This window comes from Entelurus aequoreus, linkage group LG05 (assembly GCF_033978785.1).
Source record: "Entelurus aequoreus isolate RoL-2023_Sb linkage group LG05, RoL_Eaeq_v1.1, whole genome shotgun sequence".
NCBI lineage: Eukaryota > Metazoa > Chordata > Actinopteri > Syngnathiformes > Syngnathidae > Entelurus > Entelurus aequoreus.
The window spans coordinates 6082385-6109852 of record NC_084735.1 but is presented as its reverse complement, the minus strand read 5'-3'; the positions used below and the strand labels follow the sequence as shown (position 1 = coordinate 6109852).

General features: G+C 35.7%; 2 protein-coding genes across 2 annotated transcripts in view; both read left to right on the top strand.

Annotated features, from left to right (window-relative positions):
• LOC133650094 (transcription elongation factor SPT4) overlaps window positions 1-7164 on the top strand; it is a 9268-nt gene extending 2104 nt beyond the window's left edge. The window contains exons 4-5 of the mRNA XM_062046919.1: window positions 1273-1326; window positions 6979-7164. Of these exons, the coding sequence (XP_061902903.1) occupies window positions 1273-1326; window positions 6979-7046 (122 nt within the window). The 3' untranslated portion in view covers window positions 7047-7164. The remainder of the gene's footprint in view (window positions 1-1272; window positions 1327-6978) is intronic.
• Window positions 7165-9891: 2727 nt separating this feature from the next.
• Window positions 9892-25547, top strand: LOC133650076 (protein lifeguard 1-like). Its single transcript, XM_062046887.1, has 7 exons — window positions 9892-10120; window positions 17271-17591; window positions 17652-17767; window positions 17831-18031; window positions 18095-18223; window positions 22716-22859; window positions 22932-25547. The coding sequence occupies exons 2-7, from the start codon at window positions 17294-17296 to the stop codon at window positions 23079-23081; spliced, it is 1038 nt and encodes a 345-aa protein (XP_061902871.1). The 5' UTR covers window positions 9892-10120; window positions 17271-17293; the 3' UTR covers window positions 23082-25547.
• Window positions 25548-27468: the final 1921 nt, after the last annotated feature.

Below are 27468 nucleotides of genomic sequence, written 5' to 3'. Positions count from 1 at the left end.
TATTGTTAACAAGTTAAAGGTGTTTAATGATAATACAAGAATGTTTAACACATATAGTTAATATTATTAATAAATTTAAGGTGTTTAATGATAATACAAGCATGTTTAACACATATAGTTAATATTGTTAACAAGTTAAAGGTGTTTAAAGATAATGCAAGCATGTTTAACACATATAGTTAATATTGTTAAGAAGTTAAAGGTGTTTAATGATAATACAAGCATGTTTAACACATATAGTTAATATTGTTAACAAGTTAAAGGTGTTTAAAGATAATACAAGCATGTTTAACACACATAGTAAATATTGTTAACAAGTTAAAGGTGTTTAAAGATAATGCAAGCATGTTTAACACATATAGTTGATATTGTTAAGAAGTTAAAGGTGTTTAATGATAATACAAGCATGTTTAACACATATAGTTAATATTATTAATACATTTAAGGTGTTTAATGTTAATACAAGCATGTTTAACACATATAGTTAATATTGTTAACAAGTTAAATGTGTTTAAAGATAATGCAGGCATGTTTAACACATATAGTTAATATTGTTAAAAAGTTAAAGGTGTTTAAAGATAATGCAAGCATGTTTAACACATATAGTTAATATTGTTAAGAAGTTAAAGGTGTTTAATGATAATACAAGAATGTTTAACACATATAGTTAATATTGTTAATAAATTTAAGGTGTTTAATGATAATACAAGCATGTTTAACACATATAGTTAATATTGTTAACAAGTTAAAGGAGTTTAATGATAATACAAGCATGTTTAACACATATAGTTAATATTGTTAACAAGTTAAAGGGGTTTAAAGATAATACAAGCATGTTTAACACACATAGTTAATATTGTTAACAAGTTAAAGGTGTTTAATGATAATACAAGCATGTTTAACACATATAGATTCCTTTCTTTCACGAAGACAAGAATATAAGTTGGTGTATTACCTGGTTCTGATGACTTGCCTTGATAGGAATCAGACAGTAGTGATGATAACGTCCGCATTTTCAAATGGAGGAGAAAAAAAGTTCCTCCTTTCTGTCCAATACCACATGAAAGTGGTTGCTTTTTGGCATATTATTTGTCTAGCTTCCGTACTCCTTTGTCTACACTTTACAAGAAATACATTGGTGGTTTTGTGGTACAGACCTGGTAGCGAGGCCTCACATGTCACTGTTGACCAGCTCCTTCCCAACATGAAGCAAGCCTTAAGTCACCGAAACGCCATTCAGTGCACACTTTGATTGTATCTTCTTTCCTGCAGGCAACTTTGAGCCAGGAGTGTACGCAGTGTCAGTCACTGGCAGACTACCTCCAGGTAAACTACCATGCATTTCCATGTTTACACTCTAGACTACCTCCAGGTAAACTACCATGCATTTCCATGTTTACACTACAGACTACAACTAGGGAAACTACCATGCATTTCCATGTTTACACTACAAACTAGAACTAGGGAAACTACCATGCATTTTCATGTTTACACTCTAGACTACATCCAGGTAAACTACCATACATTTTCATGTTTACACTCTAGACTACATCCAGGTAAACTACCATGCATTTTCATGTTTACACTCTAGACTACCTCCAGGTAAACTACCATGCATTTTCATGTTTACACTCTAGACTACCTCCAGGTAAACTACCATGCATTTCCATGTTTACACTACAGACTACAACTAGGGAAACTACCATGCATTTCCATGTTTACACTCTAGACTACATCCAGGTAAACTACCATGCATTTTCATGTTTACACTCTAGACTACATCCAGGTAAACTACCATGCATTTCCATGTTTACACTACAGACTACAACTAGGGAAACTACCATGCATTTCCATGTTTACACTCTAGACTACATCCAGGTAAACTACCATGCATTTTCATGTTTACACTCTAGACTACATCCAGGTAAACTACCATGCATTTCCATGTTTACACTACAGACTACAACTAGGGAAACTACCATGCATTTCCATGTTTACACTACAAACTAGAACTAGGGAAACTACCATGCATTTTCATGTTTACACTCTAGACTACATCCAGGTAAACTACCATGCATTTCCATGTTTACACTCTTGACTACATCCAGGTAAACTACCATACATTTTCATGTTTACACTCTAGACTACATCCAGGTAAACTACCATGCATTTCCATGTTTACACTCTTGACTACATCCAGGTAAACTACCATGCATTTCCATGTTTACACTCTAGACTACATCCAGGTAAACTACCATGCATTTTCATGTTTACACTCTAGACTACATCCAGGTAAACTACCATGCATTTCCATGTTTACACTACAGACTACAACTAGGGAAACTACCATGCATTTCCATGTTTACACTACAAACTAGAACTAGGGAAACTACCATGCATTTTCATGTTTACACTCTAGACTACATCCAGGTAAACTACCATGCATTTCCATGTTTACACTCTTGACTACATCCAGGTAAACTACCATACATTTTCATGTTTACACTCTAGACTACATCCAGGTAAACTACCATGCATTTCCATGTTTACACTCTTGACTACATCCAGGTAAACTACCATGCATTTCCACGTTTACACTCTAGACTACATCCAGGTAAACTACCATGCATTTCCATGTTTACACTACAGACTACAACTAGGGAAACTACCATGCATTTCCATGTTTACACTCTAGACTACATCCAGGTAAACTACCATGCATTTCCATGTTTACACTACAGACTAGAACTAGGGAAACTACCATGCATTTCCATGTTTACACTACAGACTACAACTAGGGAAACTACCATGCATTTCCATGTTTACACTACAGACTAGAACTAGGGAAACTACCATGCAATTCCATGTTTACACTCTAGACTACAACTAGGGAAACTACCATGCATTTCCATGTTTACACTCTAGACTACCTGCATGTAAACTACCATGCATTTCCATGTTTACACTCTAGACTACCTGCATGTAAACTACCATGCATTTCCATGTTTACACTCTAGACTACCTGCATGTAAACTACCGTGCATTTCCATGTTTACAGTCATAAACATGGGATTTAAAACAACAATTCAATCAAAACAACCGGGGCAACATTATTAAAATGATTTTTAAAAGTGGATAAAAAGCTATTAACCAAAAGCTTTTCTGAACAGCAAAGTCTTCATTTTTTTTAAAAAGCGTCAACACAGTCAAGCTCACAGAGGAACTGGTGGAAGTCATTCCATAGTCTGGAATGTCAGGTGTCCTCGGCTTAAAGGGGAACTGCACTTATTTTGGAAAGTTGCCTATGGTTCACAATCATTATGAGAGTCACGTGTCTTTTTTTTGTTTTTTAACTGACACCTTCATAACAATATGTACAATATACACACTGCAAGTATATATAATGTAGTAACAGACACCTTCATAACAATATGTACAATATAGACACTGCAAGTATATGTATAATGTAGTAACAGACACCTTCATAACAATATGTAATATGTACAATATACACACTGCAAGTATATATATAATGTAGTAACAGACACCTTCATAACAATATGTAATATGTACAATATACACACTGCAAGTATATATAATGTAGTAACAGACACCTTCATAACAATATGTACAATATAGACACTGCAAGTATATATATAATGTAGTAACAGACACCTTCATAACAATATGTAATATGTACAATATACACACTGCAAGTATATATATAATGTAGTAACAGACACCTTCATAACAATATGTAATATGTACAATATACACACTGCAAGTATATATATAATGTAGTAACAGACACCTTCATAACAATATGTAATATGTTCAATATACACACTGCAAGTATATATATAATGTAGTAACAGACACCTTCATAACAATATGTACAACATACACACTGCAAGTATATATATAATGTAGTAACAGACACCTTCATAACAATATGTAATATGTACATAATACACACTGCAAGTATATATATAATGTAGTAACAGACACCTTCATAACGATATGTAATATGTTCAAAATACACACTGCAAGTATATATATAATGTAGTAACAGACACCTTCATAACAATATGTAATATGTACAATATACACACTGCAAGTATATATATGATGTAGTAACAGACACCTTCATAACAATATGTAATATGTACAATATACACGCTGCAAGTATATATATATATATAATGTAGTAACAGACACCTTCATAACAATATGTAATATGTTCAATATACACACTGCAAGTATATATATAATGTAGTAACAGACACCTTCATAACAATATGTACATTATACACACTGCAAGTATATATATAATGTAGTAACAGACCCCTTAACAATATGTAATATGTTCAATATACACACTGCAAGTATATATATAATGTAGTAACAGACACCTTCATAACAATATGTACATTATACACACTGCAAGTATATATATAATGTAGTAACAGACCCCTTCATAACAATATGTAATATGTACAATATACACACTGCAAGTATATATATAATGTAGTAACAGACACCTTCATAACAATATGTAATATGTTCAATATACACACTGCAAGTATATATATAATGTAGTAACAGACACCTTCATAACAATATGTAATATGTACAATATACACACTGCAAGTATATATATAATGTAGTAACAGACACCTTCATAACAATATGTAATATGTACAATATACACACTGCAAGTATATATATATATATATAATGTAGTAACAGACACCTTCATAACAATATGTAATATGTACAATATACACACTGCAAGTATATATATAATGTAGTAACAGACACCTTCATAACAATATGTAATATGTTCAATATACACACTGCAAGTATATATATAATGTAGTAACAGACACCTTCATAACAATATGTAATATGTACAATATACACACTGCAAGTATATATATATATATAATGTAGTAACAGACACCTTCATAACAATATGTAATATGTTCAATATACACACTGCAAGTATATATATAATGTAGTAACAGACACCTTCATAACAATATGTAATATGTACAATATACACACTGCAAGTATATATATATATATATAATGTAGTAACAGACACCTTCATAACAATATGTAATATGTTCAATATACACACTGCAAGTATATATATAATGTAGTAACAGACACCTTCATAACAATATGTACAATATACACACTGCAAGTATATATATATAATGTAGTAACAGACACCTTCATAACAATATGTAATATGTACAATATACACACTGCAAGTATATATATATATATATATATATATATATATATATATATATATATATATATATATATATATATAATGTAGTAACAGACACCTTCATAACAATATGTAATATGTTCAATATACACACTGCAAGTATATATATAATGTAGTAACAGACACCTTCATAACAATATGTACATTATACACACTGCAAGTATATATATATAATGTAGTAACAGACCCCTTCATAACAATATGTAATATGTACAATATACACACTGCAAGTATATATATAATGTAGTAACAGACACCTTCATAACAATATGTAATATGTTCAATATACACACTGCAAGTATATATATAATGTAGTAACAGACACCTTCATAACAATATGTAATATGTTCAATATACACACTGCAAGTATATATATAATGTAGTAACAGACACCTTCATAACAATATGTAATATGTACAATATACACACTGCAAGTATATATATATATATAATGTAGTAACAGACACCTTCATAACAATATGTAATATGTTCAATATACACACTGCAAGTATATATATAATGTAGTAACAGACACCTTCATAACAATATGTAATATGTTCAATATACACACTGCAAGTATATATATAATGTAGTAACAGACACCTTCATAACAATATGTAATATGTTCAATATACACACTGCAAGTATATATATATAATGTAGTAACAGACACCTTCATAACAATATGTAATATGTTCAATATACACACTGCAAGTATATATATATATAATGTAGTAACAGACACCTTCATAACAATATGTAATATGTTCAATATTTACTGTATTTTGGTCATTTAAATCATTTCCAGGACTGTTTTTTTCTGCGCAATGATTTGTTTCCATAGCAATGCATGTCTGACTTCTGGCAACATGTGTTCCTACTTCCGTAATCAAACTGGAGTGTGATGTAGTCATGGCAGACTTGGTAACAGACAACACAGACGACTATTTTGGACAAACGGAGATTCACAACGTTATACTTTAGAACGTAATGTCAGAATAAGAGTTTCATGGTCTACAAACCCAGTGACTTTCAACATAAACCACACATCTAGATCACACTGTGTGACGGGGTCAGAATATTCACAATGTGGTGTTTACATGAAGGAGTTTTAATCTGGTTAGACTTTTAGTGGGATGAATGTGTCCGTGTGCACACAGATAGTGACTGACAACACAAGTTCTCAGTTCCAAGGACTTCTTGATTCTTCTTGGTTCTCAGTACCAAGGACTTCTTGATTCTTCTTGGTTCTCAGTTCCAAGGACTTCTTGATTCTTCTTGGTTCTCAGTACCAAGGACTTCTTGATTCTTCTTGGTTCTCAGTACCAAGGACTTCTTGATTCTTCTTGGTTCTCAGTAACAAGGACTTCTTGATTCTTCTTGGTTCTCAGTACCAAGGACTTCTTGATTCTTCTTGGTTTTCAGTACCAAGGACTTCTTGATTCTTCTTGGTTCTCGGTACCAAGGACTTCTTGATCAGTTTGTGTTAGGTTGTAGTTTATGTGAAGTCAGTTGGAAGACAGCCATGACACATGTTCCAAGGACTGTGATAAAAAAGTGTTTGAAGTAGAAGTAAATACAGTTGAATGAGACTAGGGATGACCTGACCAAGAGTCACTAGGTCCAACAAACACAAACGTGGCCCCCCTGAGTCATGGTCATCTTGTGTCTTGCAGGTGTGGTGCGAGAACTGAAGAGCAGGAGAGTGATCTACAAGTCCAGAGATACAGCCGTCAAGTCCTGAACCGCCCTTGGTCTCAGTTTGTACTTCTCCTTCTATTGCACGTGTGTCCCGGTCCTGGGACTGCTTGTTGTGGTTCTCCTGCATGAGAAGAGTAATAAAGCTTTGACTTTGTAGACTACACATGTCCCCAAAATGTGCAATCCAAACTATCTTGCCTTGCTTCAAACTTCCTCCCAACATATACTGTAAGTGACTAAGTATATTATTCATTATTAGGACATTACAACTTTTTCTCATGATATACCTTTTTTATTTTTTATTTTTTGCTCCTTTTTTCCTACATTGCAACTGTCTTTGTTTCCCCCACGTAAGAATAGAATAAAAATGTTGCTGAAAAACCTAGTGTCAAAAATTCTGCCTATAAGAATATTTGTTATAATACATGTTTATTATTGTTGTAATTGTTCAAATTATTTGTATTAAGTTAGTATTTTATTTTTTAAATGAACTCAACTTTGTTTATATTTGAGTATATTTTTATTTTGAGAGCTTCTAATATTTTATGTCAGGGGTGTCTAAACTTTTTCCACCCAAGTCAAGTATGGGAGCGACATTTAAAAACATATTTAATATATTTCAGGACAAAATGTTGTGTTATAGGTGACTAAGTATATTATTATTATTAATTTGTTTTAAAATTTTGCACTTTTCCTCTTTTTTTCTTACATTTTTACTCTTTTTTTTTTTTTTTTTTCTCCACATAAGAATAGAATAAAATTAAAATAAATGTGTTTCCATAAAACCTAGTGTTAAACATTCTGTCTGTAAGAGAATATTTATGTTCAGTTACATAGTTAATAAGTGTTTATTGTTGTAATTGTTCAAATTAATTCCTAAGTAAGTGTTTTGTTTTTTAAATGAACTCAACTTTGTTTATATTTGAGTATATTTTTATTTTGAGAGCTTCTGATATTTTATGTCAGGGGTGTCTAAACTTTTTCCACCCAAGTCAAGTATGGGAGCGACATCTAAAAACATATTTAATATATTTCAGGACAAAATGTTGTGTTATAGCTGACTAAGTATATTATTATTATTAATTGGTTTTAAAATTTTGCGCTTTTCCTCTTTTTTTCTTACATTTTTACTCTTTTTTTTTTTTTTTTTCTCCACATAAGAATAGAATAAAATTAAAATAAATGTGTTTCCATAAAACCTAGTGTCAAACATTCTGCCTGTAAGAGAATATTTATGTTCAGTTACATAGTTGATAAGTTTTTATTATTGTTGTAATTGTTCAAATTAATTCCTAAGTAAGTATTTTATTTTTTAAATGAACTCAACTTTGTTCATATTTGAGTATATTTTTATTTTGAGAGCTAATATTTTATGTCAAGGGTGTCTAAACTTTTTCCACCCAAGTCAAGTATGGGAGCGACATCTAAAAACATATTTAATATATTTCAGGACAAAATGTTGTGTTATAGGTCATTAAGTATATTAATTATTATGAATTAGTTTTAAAATTGAGCTTTTTTGCTGTCTTTTTTTCTTACATTTTTCCTCTTTTTTTTTTTTTTTCTCCACATAAGAATAGAATAAAATTAAAATAAATGTGTTTCCATAAAACCTAGTGTCAAACATTCTGCCTGTAAGAGAATATTTATGTTCAGTTACATAGTTGATAAGTTTTTATTATTGTTGTAATTGTTCAAATGAATTCCTAAGTAAGTATTTTATTTTTTAAATGAACTCAACTTTGTTTATATTTCAGTATATTTTTATTTTGAGAGCTTCTAATATTTTATGTCAAGGGTGTCTAAACTTTTTCCACCCAAGTCAAGTATGGGAGCGACATCTAAAAACATATTTAATATATTTCAGGACAAAATGTTGTGTTATAGGTGACTAAGTATATTATTATTATTGGTTTTAAAATTTTGCGCTTTTCCTCTTTTTTTCTTACATTTTTACTCTTTTTTAAAAAAAATTTATTTTTTTTCTCCACATAAGAATAGAATAAAATTAAAATAAATGTGTTTCCATAAAACCTAGTGTCAAACATTCTGCCTGTAAGACAATATTTATGTTCAGTTACATAGTTAATAAGTTTTTATTATTGTTGATTAATTGTTCAAATTAATTCCTAAGTAAGTATTTTGTTTTTTAAATGAACTCAACTTTGTTTATATTTGAGTATATTTTTATTTTGAGAGCTTCTAATATTTTATGTCAGGGGTGTCTAAACTTTTTCCACCCAAGTCAAGTATGGGAGCGACATTTAAAAACATATTTAATATATTTCAGGACAAAATGTTGTGTTATAGGTCAGTGGTCCCCAACCTTTTTGTAACTGCGTCAACGCTTGAAAATTTCTCCCACGGACCGGGGGTGGGGGTTATGTTTTTTTTTGTCATAAAAAAATACAAGCATGTGTGCTTACGGACTGTATCCCTTGCAGACTGTATTGATATATATTGATATATAATGTTATAGGTGACTAAGTATGTTATTATTATAAAACTTAGCTTTTTTGCTCTTTTTTACTTAGTATATATATATATATATATATATATATATATATATATATATATATATATATATATATATATATATATATATATATATAATTTTTTTATTTTTTGTTTTGAGTGAATTATTCAGTGGTTCAGGCTGTAAAGGGTAATAAAAGCATGTTTTGGAGCAATACATGAAAAACTAAAAGTTAAACAACATCATTATGTAAATGACCATTTTTGTCATGTGACCCTTTTTTTTTTTTTTTTTTAAATGTCTCGCAGTTTGATAACAAACCGCGTGACTCGCATGGAGAACATTATGGATTCAACCACCCCGGGTAATGTGCTTATTTAAATAAATACATAAATAAATAAATGTATTCCAAAAGAATACAGGAAAGCGCGTGGTCGCGTGCCATGACGTCACAGCGCACGCCAAGAGATCCCCGCAAGTTACGTGAACGCGCCGTCAGTGACGTCATCGCCTGACCCACTTGGAGGCTCGGCAGCCAACAGACGCGCAGAGGAGGGAACGTCGAACACCGAGTGGACGTCGTGAGAGAACACAAGAGTGAAATAAGGTGACGTCGTGAGGGAAAATAAGAGTGAAATAAGGTGAGTCGCACTATTTGGCAGCACCTTCGCTGACGTCTTCATGTTCCCGAGGGCCGCTAGCTAGCAAGCAACTAGCTGCTGCTTCTTACTATAAACACGCTATTCTGCTCTTTCACACGCTACTTTATGGAATAACATGACACCTTTATCACTCTCGGGGCTAACGCGGGGGTGTTACGTCAGCCAACATGAGCCCGTCTGCCGTCAACACCGCAAGCTAACCATGCTAGCTAGCCGCTGCTCGGCTAACACTACATCAAGTAATACATGACGTCATTTAGCGCGTCTGTGTGACCTCTGACCTCACTCGAATGTGTCGCATTTTGGAATACCGGCAGCTACGTTTCGGTTTCGGTTGTGCGTGATGCAGAAGGCCGCCATTGATGTGTTTGACCGGCTAACATTGCCGCTAAACGAACACAAATACTTGTCACTCTTCAACAACAGGAACAATAATGCAATGTCAATAAATGGGTGAGGGCCGACATCCGGGCAACTGAGCTACATACGGGTTCTTCGAGCCATAGCAACCAGACTGGCGTTGAAAACAAACCGTTGCCATTACTCTTTAACCTGTCGACCTACGCTGGTTAAACCCGTCATTCTGCCTCCAAAATGCCGAAAAACGGTGTTGTTTTTGGTTGTGCTAACCACAACTGGAAACAGGGAAAACAAAGGTTGTATTTTGTTCTGCCAAAGCGCGATAAAAGCCCACAGAGACGAGACAAATGGCTCGCAGCTTTACACCGGGAAAACGAGGACGATTCTCACTGGAGTCCCCCAAAGTCCCGGGTCGTGTGTTCGGATCACTTCGTTTCTGGTAAATATATGGAACAAAAATCTACCTTCTTAACCACAACTTGGCTATACCGTCCGTGCTAATGTTGTACTTGTTGAATTTGTACCTTATAACGTTCAACAGCTGAAGTTGTTGTTGTACAAAAATAACATGCGGTATATACTATATAGTCTATAGCCTAGCTAGCTATTTTCGAAAACCGGACAACGAGAGGATACCAAAGGCAGCGTTAAGATGGACACCACCGGGAAAAGGTAAGCCAGGGCGGCCAAAGAACACCTGGCGAAGAACAGTTGTACTTAAACAATACATGTAGCCCTCAAATCTCTCAATATTTTATACACTAACACTTGATCTTGTTGTTGATAACTTCCGCGTCTCTTTCTTAGTAGCGCGCAGGCTAAGCTAACTAGCGAGCTAAGCTAAGCCTGAGAAGCTTTAAAGTTCACTGAGACGAGTCTGACGCAAAATAATACATTTTCGTTTTTTCACACGATATGCGAATAAGTAAAAATGCGTAAATGAAGGATTCAACGCCGACTTCCAAGCCACGGCGCTCGTTAAATGCTTTTTTCTGTCAATGCTGTGTTCGCTGTGAGCTGCTTTGTTTTCAACGAATTCCCGGTTGCTCGGGGATTGGTAGGCGGAAGTGACGTAGGTCCGCCCTCACCCATATCGGGAGGTGGGGGGTAGTGTTGTGTCGTTCGCGAACGATTCGTTCGAAAGAACAAATCTTTTGAGTGAACGTACTGAACCGAATCACTCCATGAACTGATTAGTTCCTTTCTCAGTTCAGTTGAGCTCCGCCGCGACCATGCCGGCATGAGTGGAACTGGCGCATTCTGTGACTCACTGAACCCTCGACGTCGGCGAACGACGCAGCCAATGAGAGGGCGGGGGGAGGGACTGAGCGAACGATTCGTTCACCGCGGATTAAGGACATGAATCACTCAGTGAACGACAACGCTCTCTGCTCTGCTTGCCCCAATGCCGCGAGTGATTCTCCCCCCCGTCGCGGGGATATGTTTCATGCCGTTGGCATCCGTTCTCCATTCATTCGCCAAGCTAACGGCTAAACACACGTCCCCATTATCTCAACACATAAAGTTAAAAGAAAATCCGTGCAGGCTGAGCAGCAGCGACGCGAGGGGGAGGGGCGGAGGGTAACGTGTTGGGCAGGCTGTTTTGAGAAGATTTAAAATAAAAATAATAACTAATGTATGTACACATACATAGGCTATTATTTACACAGTTATTGTAACAAAAATAAATTTCTCCTTGGGGATCAATTCTGATTCATATTATTATTAGTATTATTATCCATTCTACTGCAACTGTTGTTGTTTAGTAGCTATTATCATCATTATAATAATGCTGATTTGCAATTAAACTGTACTGCTGCTGCAGAAGTGACTCGGTACACGTACTGAACTGCGGCCACAGTGTGGCGCTGTCAGTCACTGATTCTAGTGATTCGTACTGTCAAAAGAACTGCAGAAGTGATTCGGTACACGTACTGAACTGCGGCCACAGTGTGGCGCTGTCAGTCACTGATTCTAGTGATTCGTACAGTCAAAAGAACTGCAGAAGTGATTCGGTACACGTACTGAACTGCGGCCACAGTGTGGCGCTGTCAGTCACTGATTCTAGTGATTCGTACTGTCAAAAGAACTGCTGATCCCATGAAAGCAAGCCACATGAAAACTGTTTTGAGAAGATTTAAAATAAAAATAATAACTAATGTATGTACACATACATAGGCTATTTTTTACACAGTTATTGTAACAAAAATAAATTTCTCCTTGGGGATCAATTCTGATTCATATTATTATTATTATTATTATTATTATTATTATTATTATCCCTTCTACGGCAACTGTTGTTGTTGTTAGATTAACGCGAGTCCCTACGCAGTGCGCGAATGTCTGCACTGTACTGTCTGTACTATGCACGCCCCCCCAATTTTTTGTTTTTGGGGGGGTGGGGTGATTCGGTGAACAAATTTTTTGAACGAATCAATTTAAGGAACTGATTCTAGTGATTCAGTACAGTCAAAAGAACTGCCGATCCCATCACTAGTGGGGGGTAGGGGGTGGGTGGGGGGGGCTTGGTCGGGGGTGGGGGGGTTGGGGCGTGGTTATTTCAATCAATCAATCAATATTTATTTATATAGCCCTAAATCACAAGTGTCTCAAAGGGCTGTACAAGCCACAACGACATCCTCTGTACAGAGCCCACATACGGGCAAGGAAAACTCACCCCAGTGGGACGTCAATGTGAATGACTATGAGAAACCTTGGAGAGGACCGCATATGTGGGTACCCCCCCCCCCCCCCCCCCCAGGGGAGACCGAAAGCAATGGATGTCGAGTGGGTCTGGACATAATATTGTGAAAGTCCAGTCCACAGCGGATCCAACACATCAGCGAAAGTCCAGTCCATAGTGGGGCCAGCAGGAACCATCCCGAGCGGAGACGGGTCAGCAGCGTAGAGATGTCCCCAACCGATGCACAGGCTAGCGGTCCACCCCGGGTCCCGACTCTGGACAACCAGCACTTCATCCGTGGCCACCGGACCTGTGCAACTCCCCCTCCATAAGGGAGAGGGGAGCAGAGGAGAAAAGAAAAGAAACGGCAGATCAACTGGTCTAAAAAGGGGGGTCTATTTAAAGGCTAGAGTATACAAATGAGTTTTAAGATGAGACTTAAATGCTTCTACTGAGGTAGCATCTCTAACTTTTACCGGGAGGGCATTCCATAGTATTGGAGCCCGAATAGAAAACGCTCTATAGCCTGCAGACTTTTTTTGGGCTCTGGGAATCACTAATAAGCCAGAGTTCTTTGAACGCAGATTTCTTGCCGGGACATATGGTACAATACAATCGGCAAGATAGGCAGGAGCTCGACCGTGTAGTATTTTATACGTAAGTAGTAAAACCTTAAAGTCGCATCTTAGGTGCACAGGAAGCCAGTGCAAGTGAGCCAGTATAGGCATAATATTTACAGCTAGAATTCACCAACTCGAGTATTTCATATATATTTCATATATATATATATATATATATATATATATATATATATATATATATATATATATATATATATATATATATATATATATATATATATATATATATTTATTTTATTTACATAAAAGAAATACTTGAATTTCAGTGTTCCGGTGGCTATCCATTAGATGGCAGTATTGTCCTGTTCAACTTCTCCGTTCATGATGAGTATATCATTTCGGCCACCGTGTTCAATGGAGAAGTCTGTTCTACATATTTACAGGCAACATACACCTTCCCCTTCGAACTGTCCTGGATGAACTGAAATTCTTGTTTCCGTTCGTTTGAATTCGTTAGGCAAGCTGTTTATATTGTGGGAAAGCGGGCGTGAGAACAGGCTGTCCCCACTCAGTCTCAGGTCCGCATTGAGCTGGAGGGGGCGTGGCCTCCAGCTCCGGCCGAATACCGGGAGGTTGTCGGGAGAGGCGCTGAATACCGGGATTCTCCCGCTAAAAACGGGAGGGTTGGCAAGTATGCATTACCGTAAAATAGCAAATATTATTATTCATCACATTCACGGTAGAGACTAGGTCAGGGGTCGGCAACCCAAAATGTTGAAAGGGCCATATTGGACCAAAGATACAAAAACAAATCTGTCTGGAGCCGCAAAAAATTAAAAGCCACATACAGTCTGCAGGTATACAGTCCGTAAGCACACATGTTAGTAGTTTTTTATGACAAAAAAAAATACCACAAGAGAAGAATAAGTGATTAATACATTTGAACAGAAGTGTAGATAGAACATGTTAAAACAGAAAATAAGCAGATATAAACAGTAAAGGAACAAGTAGATTAATAATCCATTTTATACAGTTTGTCCTTAATAATGTGTACAAAATAATAGGTGTATAAATGACACAATATGTTACTGCATAGACTAATTAGGAGTCTTTGTTTGTTTACTTACTACTAAAAGACAAGTTGTCTAGTATGTTCACTATTTTATTTAAGGACTAAATTACAATAATAAACATATGTTTCATGTACACTAACATTTTTTGTTACAATAAAGACAATAATGACATTTTTTGTGGTCCCCTTGATTTAGAAAAGTACCAAAATACATGTTAGTACCGGTACCAAAATATTGGTATGGAGACAACCCTAGTTAGTGTACACATATGGTGAAATGATGAATGATGATTATTTTACGACCTGTGATCTCATTTGATCCTACTCTTGTAAAACTTTGTGTGTGAAAGTTTCTTACTTTTGCCATGAGCAGACATTTGGAAAATGTTGACACGCACTTCCAGTCACTAGATGATATTTGACTGTAAAACTTTTTGTGGACTTTGGACTGGATGGAGATCTTGTGTCACGTGTGTTAGTTTGTTATAACATGCTTTTTGCTTGCTCACTCTTGTGTAAGTCACTTGTGATGCCGCGCACCACTAATTCAGCTGCTTTGTCACAAGGACCTTCTTCTTTGTGTAACTCGTGTAGTTGTGAGACCAGGAAGATACTTTTGTTTATCCCAAGTATCCAAATCCATGATTTTTAGGTGTAATCATACAAAATTAGCTAAAAAGATAGAATAAAATGTTGGTGCGGTAATATAAAAGACGTTAGCATACTTTCAACATGGCGCCAAGCATCAAAATCCATTTTTTTTACATTTAATGTACACATTTAGCTAAAAGGCTAGCATACAGCGTTAGCATGCTAACGTGAACATGATGTAGGACAAATTAGTGTACTTCTAAGATAGTGTTAAGTAATAAAATACACAATTTTTTAGATGTAAACATACATCATTTGCTAAAAAGCAAGCATAAAATGTTATGGTAATATAAACGATGTTAGCATACTTCCAAGATGGCGCAGAGTATCAAAATACAACATTTTTTATTTCAATAAACATTTGCTAAACACCTAGCAAAAAAAAATAGCATGCTAAAGTTAGTATGCCGACATAAGACAAGTTAGCATGCTTTTAAGTAGGTGCAAAGTGTTAAGATGCACCATTTTTAGTTGTAAGCATACAAAATAAACTAAAAGCTAGCATGAATTGTTAGCATGCTAATAAAAGATGTTATCATATTTCCATGATGGCGCCAAGTATCACAAGTCATGATTTTTAGGTTTAAACATACAAAGTTAGCTAAAGAGCGAGCATAAAATGTTAGCGTTCTTCCAAGATGGCGCCAAGTGTCCAGGGAGACCGAAGTCCTGGGGCCGTACTTATCAAGCTTCTTAGAATTACTCCTAAGAAGTCTGCTAAGAGTTGACTTAAGAGTAAATAAATTCTTCACTGAAAGCTGCACTTAAAAGTTAGTTATCAAGCGTCTTACTCACACTTTCAGCGAAGTGTAGGACTGAATCTTAAGTGTCACACTCAGAGCTGAATTACGACATTACTATGTGCCGTAAACAGAATTTTAGGTGACGTCATTTCTGTGTCCATAGAAATGACCAATCACGGAAGGGAATCCGTTATCTAAGAATAAAGAAATATCTTGGAAATATTTAATTGGACAGTGGGAGTGTATATTTTGACAATAAACTACAAAATAATACAAAACAAACTAGTCCCCGCCGGCACTCACGCTACCGCTCCCTCTCTTCTATCGCCCACACACTCACTGACGTCACTCACCTCACGGCCACACACATACGCTACTGTCATAACATTTTCTTTCCAATTCATTAATTAGGCAACTAATTTGAAACTGGTGTGGGTGGCTCTACATATACTAGCCCACTGCAGACACATGCAGAAATCAACAAGGAATCGAAAAGTATTAAATCTGTGACAAAAATAATATCCGCTCTGTCTAAACGATACCGTTGGATCAGCTGCTCGTCATAAAAAAAAACCAAACATTGTTCCGTTCCCTGAACGTTCGCGCACGTCTCTCTCGCCTCAGTGCCATCCCCTGCTGGCAACTCCTAACCACTTAAGACACCTCTGAAGGTCTCTTAAATATCGTGGAGAGTAGGAGTGATTCTTAGTCTTAAGAACGTTGATAAAAAGCTTTTATTCTTAAGTTTGAGAGTAGGACTAAATTTCGCAAATTCTCAGGACTTAAGTGTAAAATGGCACTCTAAGAAGCTTGATAAGTACGGCCCCTGGTCTCTAACGGCGGGCTCTGGTGCAAACATGGCCATGGCCAAAAGGCGGTGCTGAGGCAGGTCCAAAAGTTGCCAGAAGGGCCAGGCCAGGGCCCAGGCGAGGGGACAGGCCAGGGCCCAGGCGAGGGGCCAGACGTGGGCAGAAAAGAGCTGAAAGATGCAGAAGACACATCCATTGAAGTGTGACGGTGGTCTGTGTTGCCCTCCTAGGTGGTCCAGCGAGCGTGTGAACCATGTCCCAGGACAAGAGTGGCTACCCTGTCATGGGGGAGACACATCCCATCCACAGCAACGTGTACGGACCCCCACAGCCGGGCTTCGGCATGCCCCCGCCCAACTACAGCCAGGGCCCCGGAGGACCGTACCCGCCGGCAGCTGGCTACGGGCAGCCGGGGTTCCCCCAGGCGGGCTTTGGCCCCCCCGGCCCCTATCCTCAGATGCCTTACCCCCAGATGCCCTACCCGCAGGGGCCCTACCCGCAGGGGCCCTACCAAGGACCCGGGCAGCCAGGCTTTCCCGGAGACCCCTCTGGTGAGCGGCAAGATGGACGACACCTCCGTTGCACTCTCTAAATACTCCTGTTGTCCTCAGCACCTGGGGGCAGCCCTGGTTACCACGGCGACGTGCCTCCAACCTACTACGACAACGAGGACTTCACCAACTCCGGCTTCGAGGACAAGAGCATCCGACAGGCCTTCATCCGCAAAGTCAGTTAGCGAAGGAGCTGAGACGCCAGGGAAGCTCCTCCTCACCCTCTTGTTGCCCAGCAGGTGTTCCTGGTTCTGACCGTGCAGCTGATGGTCACCTTCTCCTTCGTGGCCATCTTCACCTTCGTGGACGAGGCCAAGGTCTTTGTGCGCAGGAACCCCTGGACCTACTACATCTCCTACGTGGTCTTCTTGGTGGCGCTCATCGTGCTCAGCTGCTGCGGGGACTTCCGCCGCAAGCACCCCTGGAACCTGGTGGCACTGGTATGACCAAAAACCCGGGTCAGTCCAGCAGGACCTAGACTCTGCTCTTCTGCTCTTCCACAGTCCATCCTGACCCTGAGCCTGTCCTACATGGTGGGCATGATCGCCAGCTTCTATGACACGGACACCGTCATCATGGCCGTGGGCATCACCGCCGTGGTCTGCTTCACCGTGGTCCTCTTCTCGCTACAGGTCTGACCCAGCACTTCACTACAGTTTTTGTGTGGGAATGAATAACTCGCTGGTTGCATTGTCCAAGGTGAGTGGAGTGTGTGGATGTTGAAATGCTTCCAATCGCTCCAGAAATGTGGCATATGGAGAAGTTTTTATACTGACCGTTCATTTTCAATGGGCTGAAATTCCTGGTAATTCCTGGTAATCAGGGAATATTCGGAACCGGGAAACGTGCCGGCTGGAATACCCAGGGTGAGTGGAGTGTGTGGATGTTGGAACGGTTCCAATCGAAATGTGGCATATGAAGAAGTTTATATACTGACCATTCGTTGTCAATGGGCCGAAATTCCTGGTAATCAGGGAATATTCGGAACAGGGAAACATGCTGGCTGGAATGTCCAGGGTAAGTAGAGTGTGTGGATGTTGGAACGGTTCCAATCGAAATGTGGCATATGAAGAAGTTTATATACTGACCATTCGTTGTCAATGGGCCGAAATTCCTGGTAATCAGGGAATATTCGGAACAGGGAAACATGCTGGCTTGAATGTCCAGGGTGAGTGGAGTGTGTGGATGTTGGAACGGTTCCAATCGAAATTTGACATAGGAAGAAGTTTGTATACTGACCATTCATTGTCAATGGGCAGAAAATTCCAGGAATTTGGGGAAAGGGAAAACATGTTTCGTGTTTGATAAATGTGAAGAGTATTTTGTGTGTGGATGTTTGAAAGGTCGGAATTGGGTTAAAATATGGCGCAAAATTTAGGGCATTGTAGACCTGTGAGGAATTTCCTGGAAATTTGGGATTTTTAGGAAAACTGGGAATGTTTGAAAATCTTGTTACTAGCACAATTGTCCTAGATGACCATTTGAAGTTAGAATGGTCAAAAACGATGTGGACTTTGAAAACTATTCAGGAAGAGGTGAAAATAGGGCTTTGGAAAACCGGGAATTCCTGGAATTTTTTTGAACTTGGTAGTTTGATTGTCCAAGGTGAGTGGAGTGTGTGGATGGTGGAAGGGTTCTAATCAGGTGGGAAATGTGGCATATGGAGAAGTTTTTATACTGACCGTTCATTTTCAATGGGCCGAAATTCCTGGTAATTCTGGGTAATCAGGACATATTCGGAACCAGGCTGGCTTGAATGTCCAGGGTGAGTTGTAGTCCCAACTCACAGGAATGTTCTAGTTAGAATGCTCACAAACTATGTGGACTGTGAAAACTAGTCAGGAAGAGGAGAACATAGGGCTTGGGAAAACTGGGAATTCCTGGAATTTTTTGAACCTGGTAGTTGGATTGTCCAGGGTGGAATAATAATTATAAATGGATACTTTTTTTGGTGTAGAATATTAAATGTGTGAATGTTTGGACATTGTAATAATAATAATAATTAATAAAAAATCATTTTTGGTGTAGAATATTAAATGTGTGAATGTTTGGACATTCTAATAATAATAATAATTAATAAAATAATCATTTTCGGTATAGAATATTTAATGTGTGAATGTTTGGACATTCTAATAATAATAATAATTAATAAAAAAATCATTTTTGGTGTAGAATATTAAATGTGTGAATGTTTCGACATTCTAATAATAATACATCATTTTTGGTGCAGAATGTTAAATGGGTGAATGTTTGGACATTCAAATAATAATAATAAATCATTATTGGTGTAGAATGTTAATAAATATGTGAATGTTTGGACATTCACACATCTAATAACAATAATAAATTGATGATTTTTTTTGGTGTAGAATGTTGTATATGTGAATGGTTGGACATTCACATATATAATAATAATAATAAATTGATGATTTTTTTGAGGTAGAATGTTATTTATGTGAATGTTTGGACATTCAAATAATAATAATAAATCATTATTGGTGTAGAATGTTAATAAATATGTGAATGTTTGGACATTCACACATCTAATAATAACAATAATAAATTGATGATTTTTTTTGGTGTAGAATGTTGTATATGTGAATGGTTGGACATTCACATATATAATAATAATAATAAATTGATGATTTTTTTGAGGTAGAATGTTATTTATGTGAATGTTTGGACATTCACACATTTAATAATAATAATAATAAATTGATGATTTTTTTGAGGTAGAATGTTATTTATGTGAATGTTTGGACATTCACACATATAATAATACTAATAATCATAATAATAATATAATACATACCGGTATATGATTTTTTTGGTGTAGAATGTTATATGTGAATGCTTGGACATTCACATATATAATAATAATAATAATAAATTGATGATTTTTTTTAGGTACAATGTTATAAAAGTGAATGCTTGGACATTCACATATATAATAATAATAATAAATTGATTATTTTTTTGGTGGAGAATGTTATACATGTGAATGCTTGGACATTCACATATATAATAACAATAATAATGAATATATTATTTTTTTAGTGTAGAATGTTAAATGTGTGAATGTTTAGACATTTCAAATAATAATAGTACAAAATAATTTTTGGTGTAGAGTGTTAAAAAATATGTGAATGTTTGGACATTCACACATCTAATAATAACAATAATAAATTGAGAATTTTTTTGGTGTAGAATGTTGTATATGTTAATGGTTGGACATTCACATATATAATAATAATAATAAATTGATGATTTTTTTTTAGGTAGAATGTTATTTATGTAAATGTTTGGACATTCACACATTTAATAATAATAATAATAAATTGATGATTTTTTTTAGGTAGAATGTTATTCATGTGAATGTTTGGACATTCACACATATGATAATAATCATAATAATATAATACATAAATGATTTTTTTGGTGTAGAATGTTATATGTGAATGCTTGGACATTCACATATATAATAATAATAATAATAATAAATTGATGATTTTTTTTAGGTACAATGTTATAAAAGTGAATGCTTGGACATTCACATATATAATAATAATAATAAATTGATTATTTTTTTGGTGGAGAATGTTATATATGTGAATGCTTGGACATTCACATATATAATAACAATAATAATGATTATATTATTTTTTTAGTGTAGAATGTTAAATGTGTGAATGTTTAGACATTTCAAATAATAATAATAATAATAAATAATTTTTGGTGTAGAATGTTAAAAAATATGTGAATGTTTGGACATTCACACATTTAATAATAATAATAATCAATTGATTATTTTTTTGGTGTAGAATGTTATATATGTGAATGCTTGGACATTCACATATGTAATAACAATAATAATGAATATATTATTTTTTTGGTGTAGAATGTTAAATGTGTGAATGTTTGGACATTCACATATATAATAATAATCATAATAATAATAAATGGACGATTTTTGGTGTACAATGTTAAATATGTAAATGTTTGGACATCCACACATATAATAATATTAATAATAATAAATAGATGATTTTTGGTGTAGAATGTTAAATGTTATAATAATAATAATACATTTATTATTTTTTTGGTGTAGAATGTTAAATGTGTGATTGCTTGGACATTACATATATAATAATAATAATGATAAATTGATTATTTTTCTGAGGTAGAATGTTACATATGTGAATGCTTGGACATTCACATATATAATAATAACAATAATAATAATAAATTGATTATTTTTCCGAGGTAGAATGTTACATATGTGAATGCTTGGACATTCACATATATAATAATAACAATAATAATAATAAATTGATTATTTTTCCGAGGTAGAATGTTACATATGTGAATGCTTGGACATTCACATATATAATAATAACGATGATAATACTACTAATAATAATAAATTGATTATTTTTCTGAGGTAGAATGTTACATATGTGAGTGCTTGGACATTCACATATATAATAATAACGATAATAATAATAATAAATTGATTATTTTTCTGAGGTGAGTGCTTGGACATTCACATATATAATAATAATAATAAATAGAAGATTTTTGGTGTAGAATGCTAAATGTGTGGACATTGACAAAATGATTGTAATGTAGCAATTTTAGAAAGAAAAAATTGTGCCCCCCTTGGCATGGCACTGCCAACCCCCCAGGGGGTCGTCTAGAGGAGGAGTGACATGTCCTCCTGGATCAAATATGACTTCACTTCCTGTCACCTGGTTGCGACATGTCCTCAGTGGTGACAGTTGTCCTTGTTGTCCACAGAGCAAATATGACATCACTTCCTGTCACCTGGTTGAGACATGTGGTGACAGTTGTCCACAGAGCAAATATGACTTCACTTCCTGTCACCTGGTTGAGACATGTGGTGACAGTTGTCCCTGTTGTCCACAGAGCAAATATGACATCACTTCCTGTCACCTGGTTGAGACATGTGGTGATAGTTTTCCACAGAGCAAATATGACTTCACTTCCTGTCACCTGGTTGAGACATGTGGTGACAGTTGTCCTTGTTGTCCACAGAGCAAATATGACATCACTTCCTGTCACCTGGTTGAGACATGTGGTGACAGTTGTCCTTGTTGTCCACAGAGCAAATATGACTTCACTTCCTGTCAAGGCGTGCTGTTTGTGTGCCTGATCGTGCTCCTGCTCTTCGGCATCCTGTGCATGTTCATCCGCCACAGGATCCTGCACATCGTCTACGCCTCCCTGGGGGCGCTCCTGTTCACCTGCGTGAGTTCCTCAAACTACCGTGGGCGCCCTCTGGCCTTCTCACTCACGCTGACATTGTCTTCCTGTCTGCAGTTCCTGGCCGTGGACACTCAGCTGCTGCTGGGCAACAAGAAGTTGTCCCTCAGCCCCGAGGAGTACGTCTTTGCTGCCCTCAACCTCTACACGGACATCATCAACATCTTCCTCTACATCCTGGCCATCGTGGGCCGCTCCCGCGACTGATGCTGCTGCACGCCATCACGTGACCTCACGCTCATTCTGTCATCTTCCCTCTCACTTTAAAACCTCTACTAACACGGAACAGTTTGGCGTGAAGCTTAACTTTGTCCCGCTCTTGTTTTGGCAGGCGAGGTAGACGCTGATACTGACAACTTGGCTCGCAGATACAAGCTCCGAGTATTCCCCACATGCAAGTCTTTTATTCACTTAAAACAACTCTTTTATGCAAGTACAAAAAGGATTCTGAAGTATAAAAGAAATGTTCTTCAATTAAAAAAACGATTTGTAAGTATAAGAACAATTTTCTTCAATTAAAAAAATGATTCACAAGTATAAAAACTATTTTCTGCAAGTAAAAAAAATCATGCGCAAGTATACTTTTTTTTTTCCTTCAATTTAAAAATTGTTCACAAGTATGAAAACAATTTCTTGCAAGTAAAAACAACTTTGCAAGTATAAAAACTATTTTCTTCATTTAAAAAATGATTTTCAAGTATAAAAACTATTTTCTCGAAGTAAAAACAAAAAGATTTGCATGTATAAAAAAATGTTTCTGCAAGTAAGAAAAACAGTTCGCAGGTATAAAAACCATTTTTTGCAAGTAGAAAAACTTTGCAGGTATAAAAACTATTTTCTCCAATTAAAAAAATGATTCGCAAGTATAAAAACAGTTTTCTCCAAGTAAAAAAAAATGATTGGCAAGAATAAAAAAATGTTTCTGCAAATAAAAAAAGTGATTTGCAAGTATAAAAACAATTTTGTCCAATTAAAAAATGTTTTTTTAAAAATCCGCAAGTATAAAAAGTATTTCTTGCAAGTAAATACAACTTTGCAAGTATAAAAACTATTTTGTCCAATTAAAAAAAATGATTCGCAAGTATAAACTGTTTTCTCTAAGTAAAAAAATGATTGGCAAGTATAAAAATATGTTTCTGCAAATTAAAAAAATTCTTTGCAAGTATAAAAATAATTGTCCGAAAGTTTAAAAAAATTCCCAAGTATAAAAACAATTATGTCCAATTAAAAAAATAAAAAAAATAAAAAAAAATATTGGCAAGTATAAAAAAAAATCCGAAAGTATTGGAACAGTTGTCTGAAAGTTTATAAAAAATTTAAAAAAACAGTTTGTAAGTAAAAAAAACTATTGTCCAAAAGTAAAAGAAAACAATTCACAAGTGTATAAACAATTTTGTCCAATTAAAAAAAACTATTGGCAAGTATAAAAAAAATGATCCGAAAGTATTAAAAACAATTGTCCGAAACAGTTTGCAAGTATAAAAAACAATTTTCTGCAAGTAAAAAAACTATTTGCAAATATAAAAACTATTGTCCAAAAGTAAAAGAAAACAGTTTGCAAGTATAAAAACAATTATTTGCAAGTATAAAAACTATTTTCTGCAAGTTAAAACTTTGGGCAGCCCTGTGCGATGCTCACACTTGCACCTGCAATTACACTCCACAACCACAGGTGGTGCTGCTGAGTCACAGCTACTGTTTCTTCCAGCTGACCACAACAGCATAGCAACACAATATGCAGGCATTAATAAATATCAAACAAGGAGGGCATAGTGTTAACTTACAGGTTGAGATTGTTTACTTTCTCCTTTGTCCGCCATTTCACTGCCCATTATGCTGCTGCTTCTTTGCAGCGCCCCCTGTGGTTGTAGAGTGTACTTACAGGTGCTTTGGAATATTACTGCCAAGAGTTTGAACTTGAAGAAAATACTTTTTTTACTTGCAGAAAATTGTTTTTTTTTGCTTGCGAATCATTTTTTTTTTAAATGAGTAAAAACGTACTTACTTGCGAATGGTTGGGCGCCAGTAAAACACTGTGGACTCTTGGCGGTCATTTCACTCCATGCATCTGTCCCTCGCCAGCCCACTAACTGCATGGTAACCATGGAAACGGCACTAATGATGATTCTCCTCACCCGTCAAGTGAGGAATAAGTTGTAAATATTAGGTGTACCACTATATTCTAAATGGAATGGCCGTGTTGACATCCATTCCTTTTTTTTCTTGCTTGGTCCTTGGCGTGAAGTGAACGCTTCTGTACTGTGTTTCCTTCCTTCACCTTTCAATGAGTTATTATTGAAGTATGGGGCAAAGCTGCTCCCCATTTTGAAGTTTTAATGAAGTAGCCGGACGCTGGAATCACATGCTGTGAAGAATTGGCATGCTAACTTATTTATTTATCCGTCTACCGGCTGCTGTAGCATCATTTTAACAACTAGAACAAACTACCCTGGGGGTTTGTCATGGTTTCATTTGAGTTTGAGCCTGCTGTGGCCATGTCACTTTGTCACGGGCAGCGAAAGGTGTGTACATAGAAGTGCAACGTGCTTTGGTGTGTATAGACGAGGTACTTTTGGACTGTGTAGGTTTGTTTGGCTTTGTACATATTCCTGTAGAGTGAAATTGCATTCCTCACTGTTCTTGGCTTCACATAAAAACGTACCATGTGGAAAAGTGTCCTAATTTATTGCTGAGGAAGTCACAAAAACTTTGTTTGTTAGGAAAAAGAATTGATACAAATTAATATTGCGCTCCACCTTCGTTATGGCTTTCCAGAGCCAGCAACTTCATTTTTTATTTTTTTTGTCGAGGAGCTTTTATTAAATCTTTTTTATTTTTATAAACCTTAATTTATAATTTTCAACATGACTTCATCAGTCAATTAAAGCCAACTACGTGACGTCACGAGTCCGCCATTATGGCTCTCTAGAGCCAGCGACTTCATTTTATTTTTTTAATCGTTTTTTTGTCGAGGAGCTTTTATTAAATATTTTTTATTTTTATAAACGTTAATTTATAATAGTCAACATGACTTCATCAGTCAATTATAGCCAACTACGTGACGTCACGAGTCCGCCATTATGAGCCAGCGACTTCATTTTATTGTTTTTTTGTCGAGGAGCTTTTATTAAATCTTTTTTATTTTTATAAACGTTAATTTATAATATTCAACATGACTTCATCAGTCAATTATAGCCAACTACGTGACGTCACGAGTCCGCCATTATGGCTCTGTAGAGCCAGCGACTTCATTTTATTTTTTTAATAGTTTTTTTGTCGAGATTTTATTAAATATTTTTTATTTTTATAAACGTTAATTTATAATAGTCAACATGACTTCATCAGTCAATTATAGCCAACTACGTGACGTCACCAGTCCGCCATTATGGCTCTCGAGAGCCAGCGACTTCATTTTATTTTTTTAATCGTTTTTTTTGTCGAGGAGCTTTTATTAAATATTTTTTATTTTTATAAACGTTAATTTATAATAGTCAACATGACTTCATCAGTCAATTATAGCCAACTACGTGATGTCACGAGTCCGCCATTATGGCTCTCGAGAGCCATCGACTTCATTTTATTTCTTTTTTCTTTTTTTTGTCGTTGAGCTTTTATTAAATCTTTTTTATTTTTATAAACCTTAATTTATAATATTCAACATGACTTCATCAGTCCATTATAGCCAACTACGTGACGTCACCAGTCCGCCATTATGGCTCTCGAGAGCCAGCGACTTCATTTTATTTTTTAATTAATTTATTTTTTGTTGAGGAGCTTTTATCAAATCTTTTTTATTTTTATAAACCTTAATTTATAATATTCAACATGACTTCATCAGTCAATTATAGCCAACTACGTGACGTCACGAGTCCGCCATTATGGCTCTAGAGCAGTGGTCCCCAACCTTTTTGTAGCTTTGACATTTTTTTTTTTTTTTTCATTTTTTTTACATAAATAAATACAATCATGTGTGCTTACGGACTGTATCCCTGCAGGCTGTATTGATCTATATTGATATAGAATATATATATTGTGTTTTTTATGTTGATTTCATAAAAAATAAAAAAAAATGTTTTTTTTGTTTTTGTTTTTTGTTTTTTGTTTTTTTTTTATTCTTGTGCGGCCCGGTACCAATCGGACCGGTACCGGGCCGTGGCCCGGTGGTTGGGGACCACTGCTCTAGAGCCAGCGACTTCATTTTATTTTTTTAATCGCTTTTTTTTCGAGGAGCTTTTATTAAATATTTTTTATTTTTATAAACGTTAATTTATAATAGTCAACATGACTTCATCAGTCAATTATAGCCAACTACGTGACGTCACCAGTCCGCCATTATGAGCCAGCGACTTCATTTTATTGTTTTTTTGTCGAGGAGCTTTTATTAAATCTTTTTTATTTTTATAAACGTTAATTTATAATAGTCAACATGACTTCATCAGTCAATTATAGCCAACTACGTGATGTCACGAGTCCGCCATTATGGCTCTCGAGAGCCATCGACTTCATTTTATTTCTTTTTTCTTTTTTTTTGTCGTTGAGCTTTTATTAAATCTTTTTTATTTTTATAAACGTTAATTTATAATATTCAACATGA

What these genes read in the sequence shown, in the direction of transcription:
- LOC133650076 (XM_062046887.1), top strand. Translation starts at nt 17,294, where the DNA reads ATGTCCCAGGACAAGAGTGGCTACCCTGTCATGGGGGAGACACATCCC. An exon ending in CTTTCCCGGAGACCCCTCTG is followed by an intron (nt 17,592 to 17,651) that starts GTGAGCGGCAAG and finishes TGTTGTCCTCAG; the next exon opens with CACCTGGGGGCAGCCCTGGT. An exon ending in TGGTCCTCTTCTCGCTACAG is followed by an intron (nt 18,224 to 22,715) that starts GTCTGACCCAGC and finishes TGTTGTCCACAG; the next exon opens with AGCAAATATGACTTCACTTC.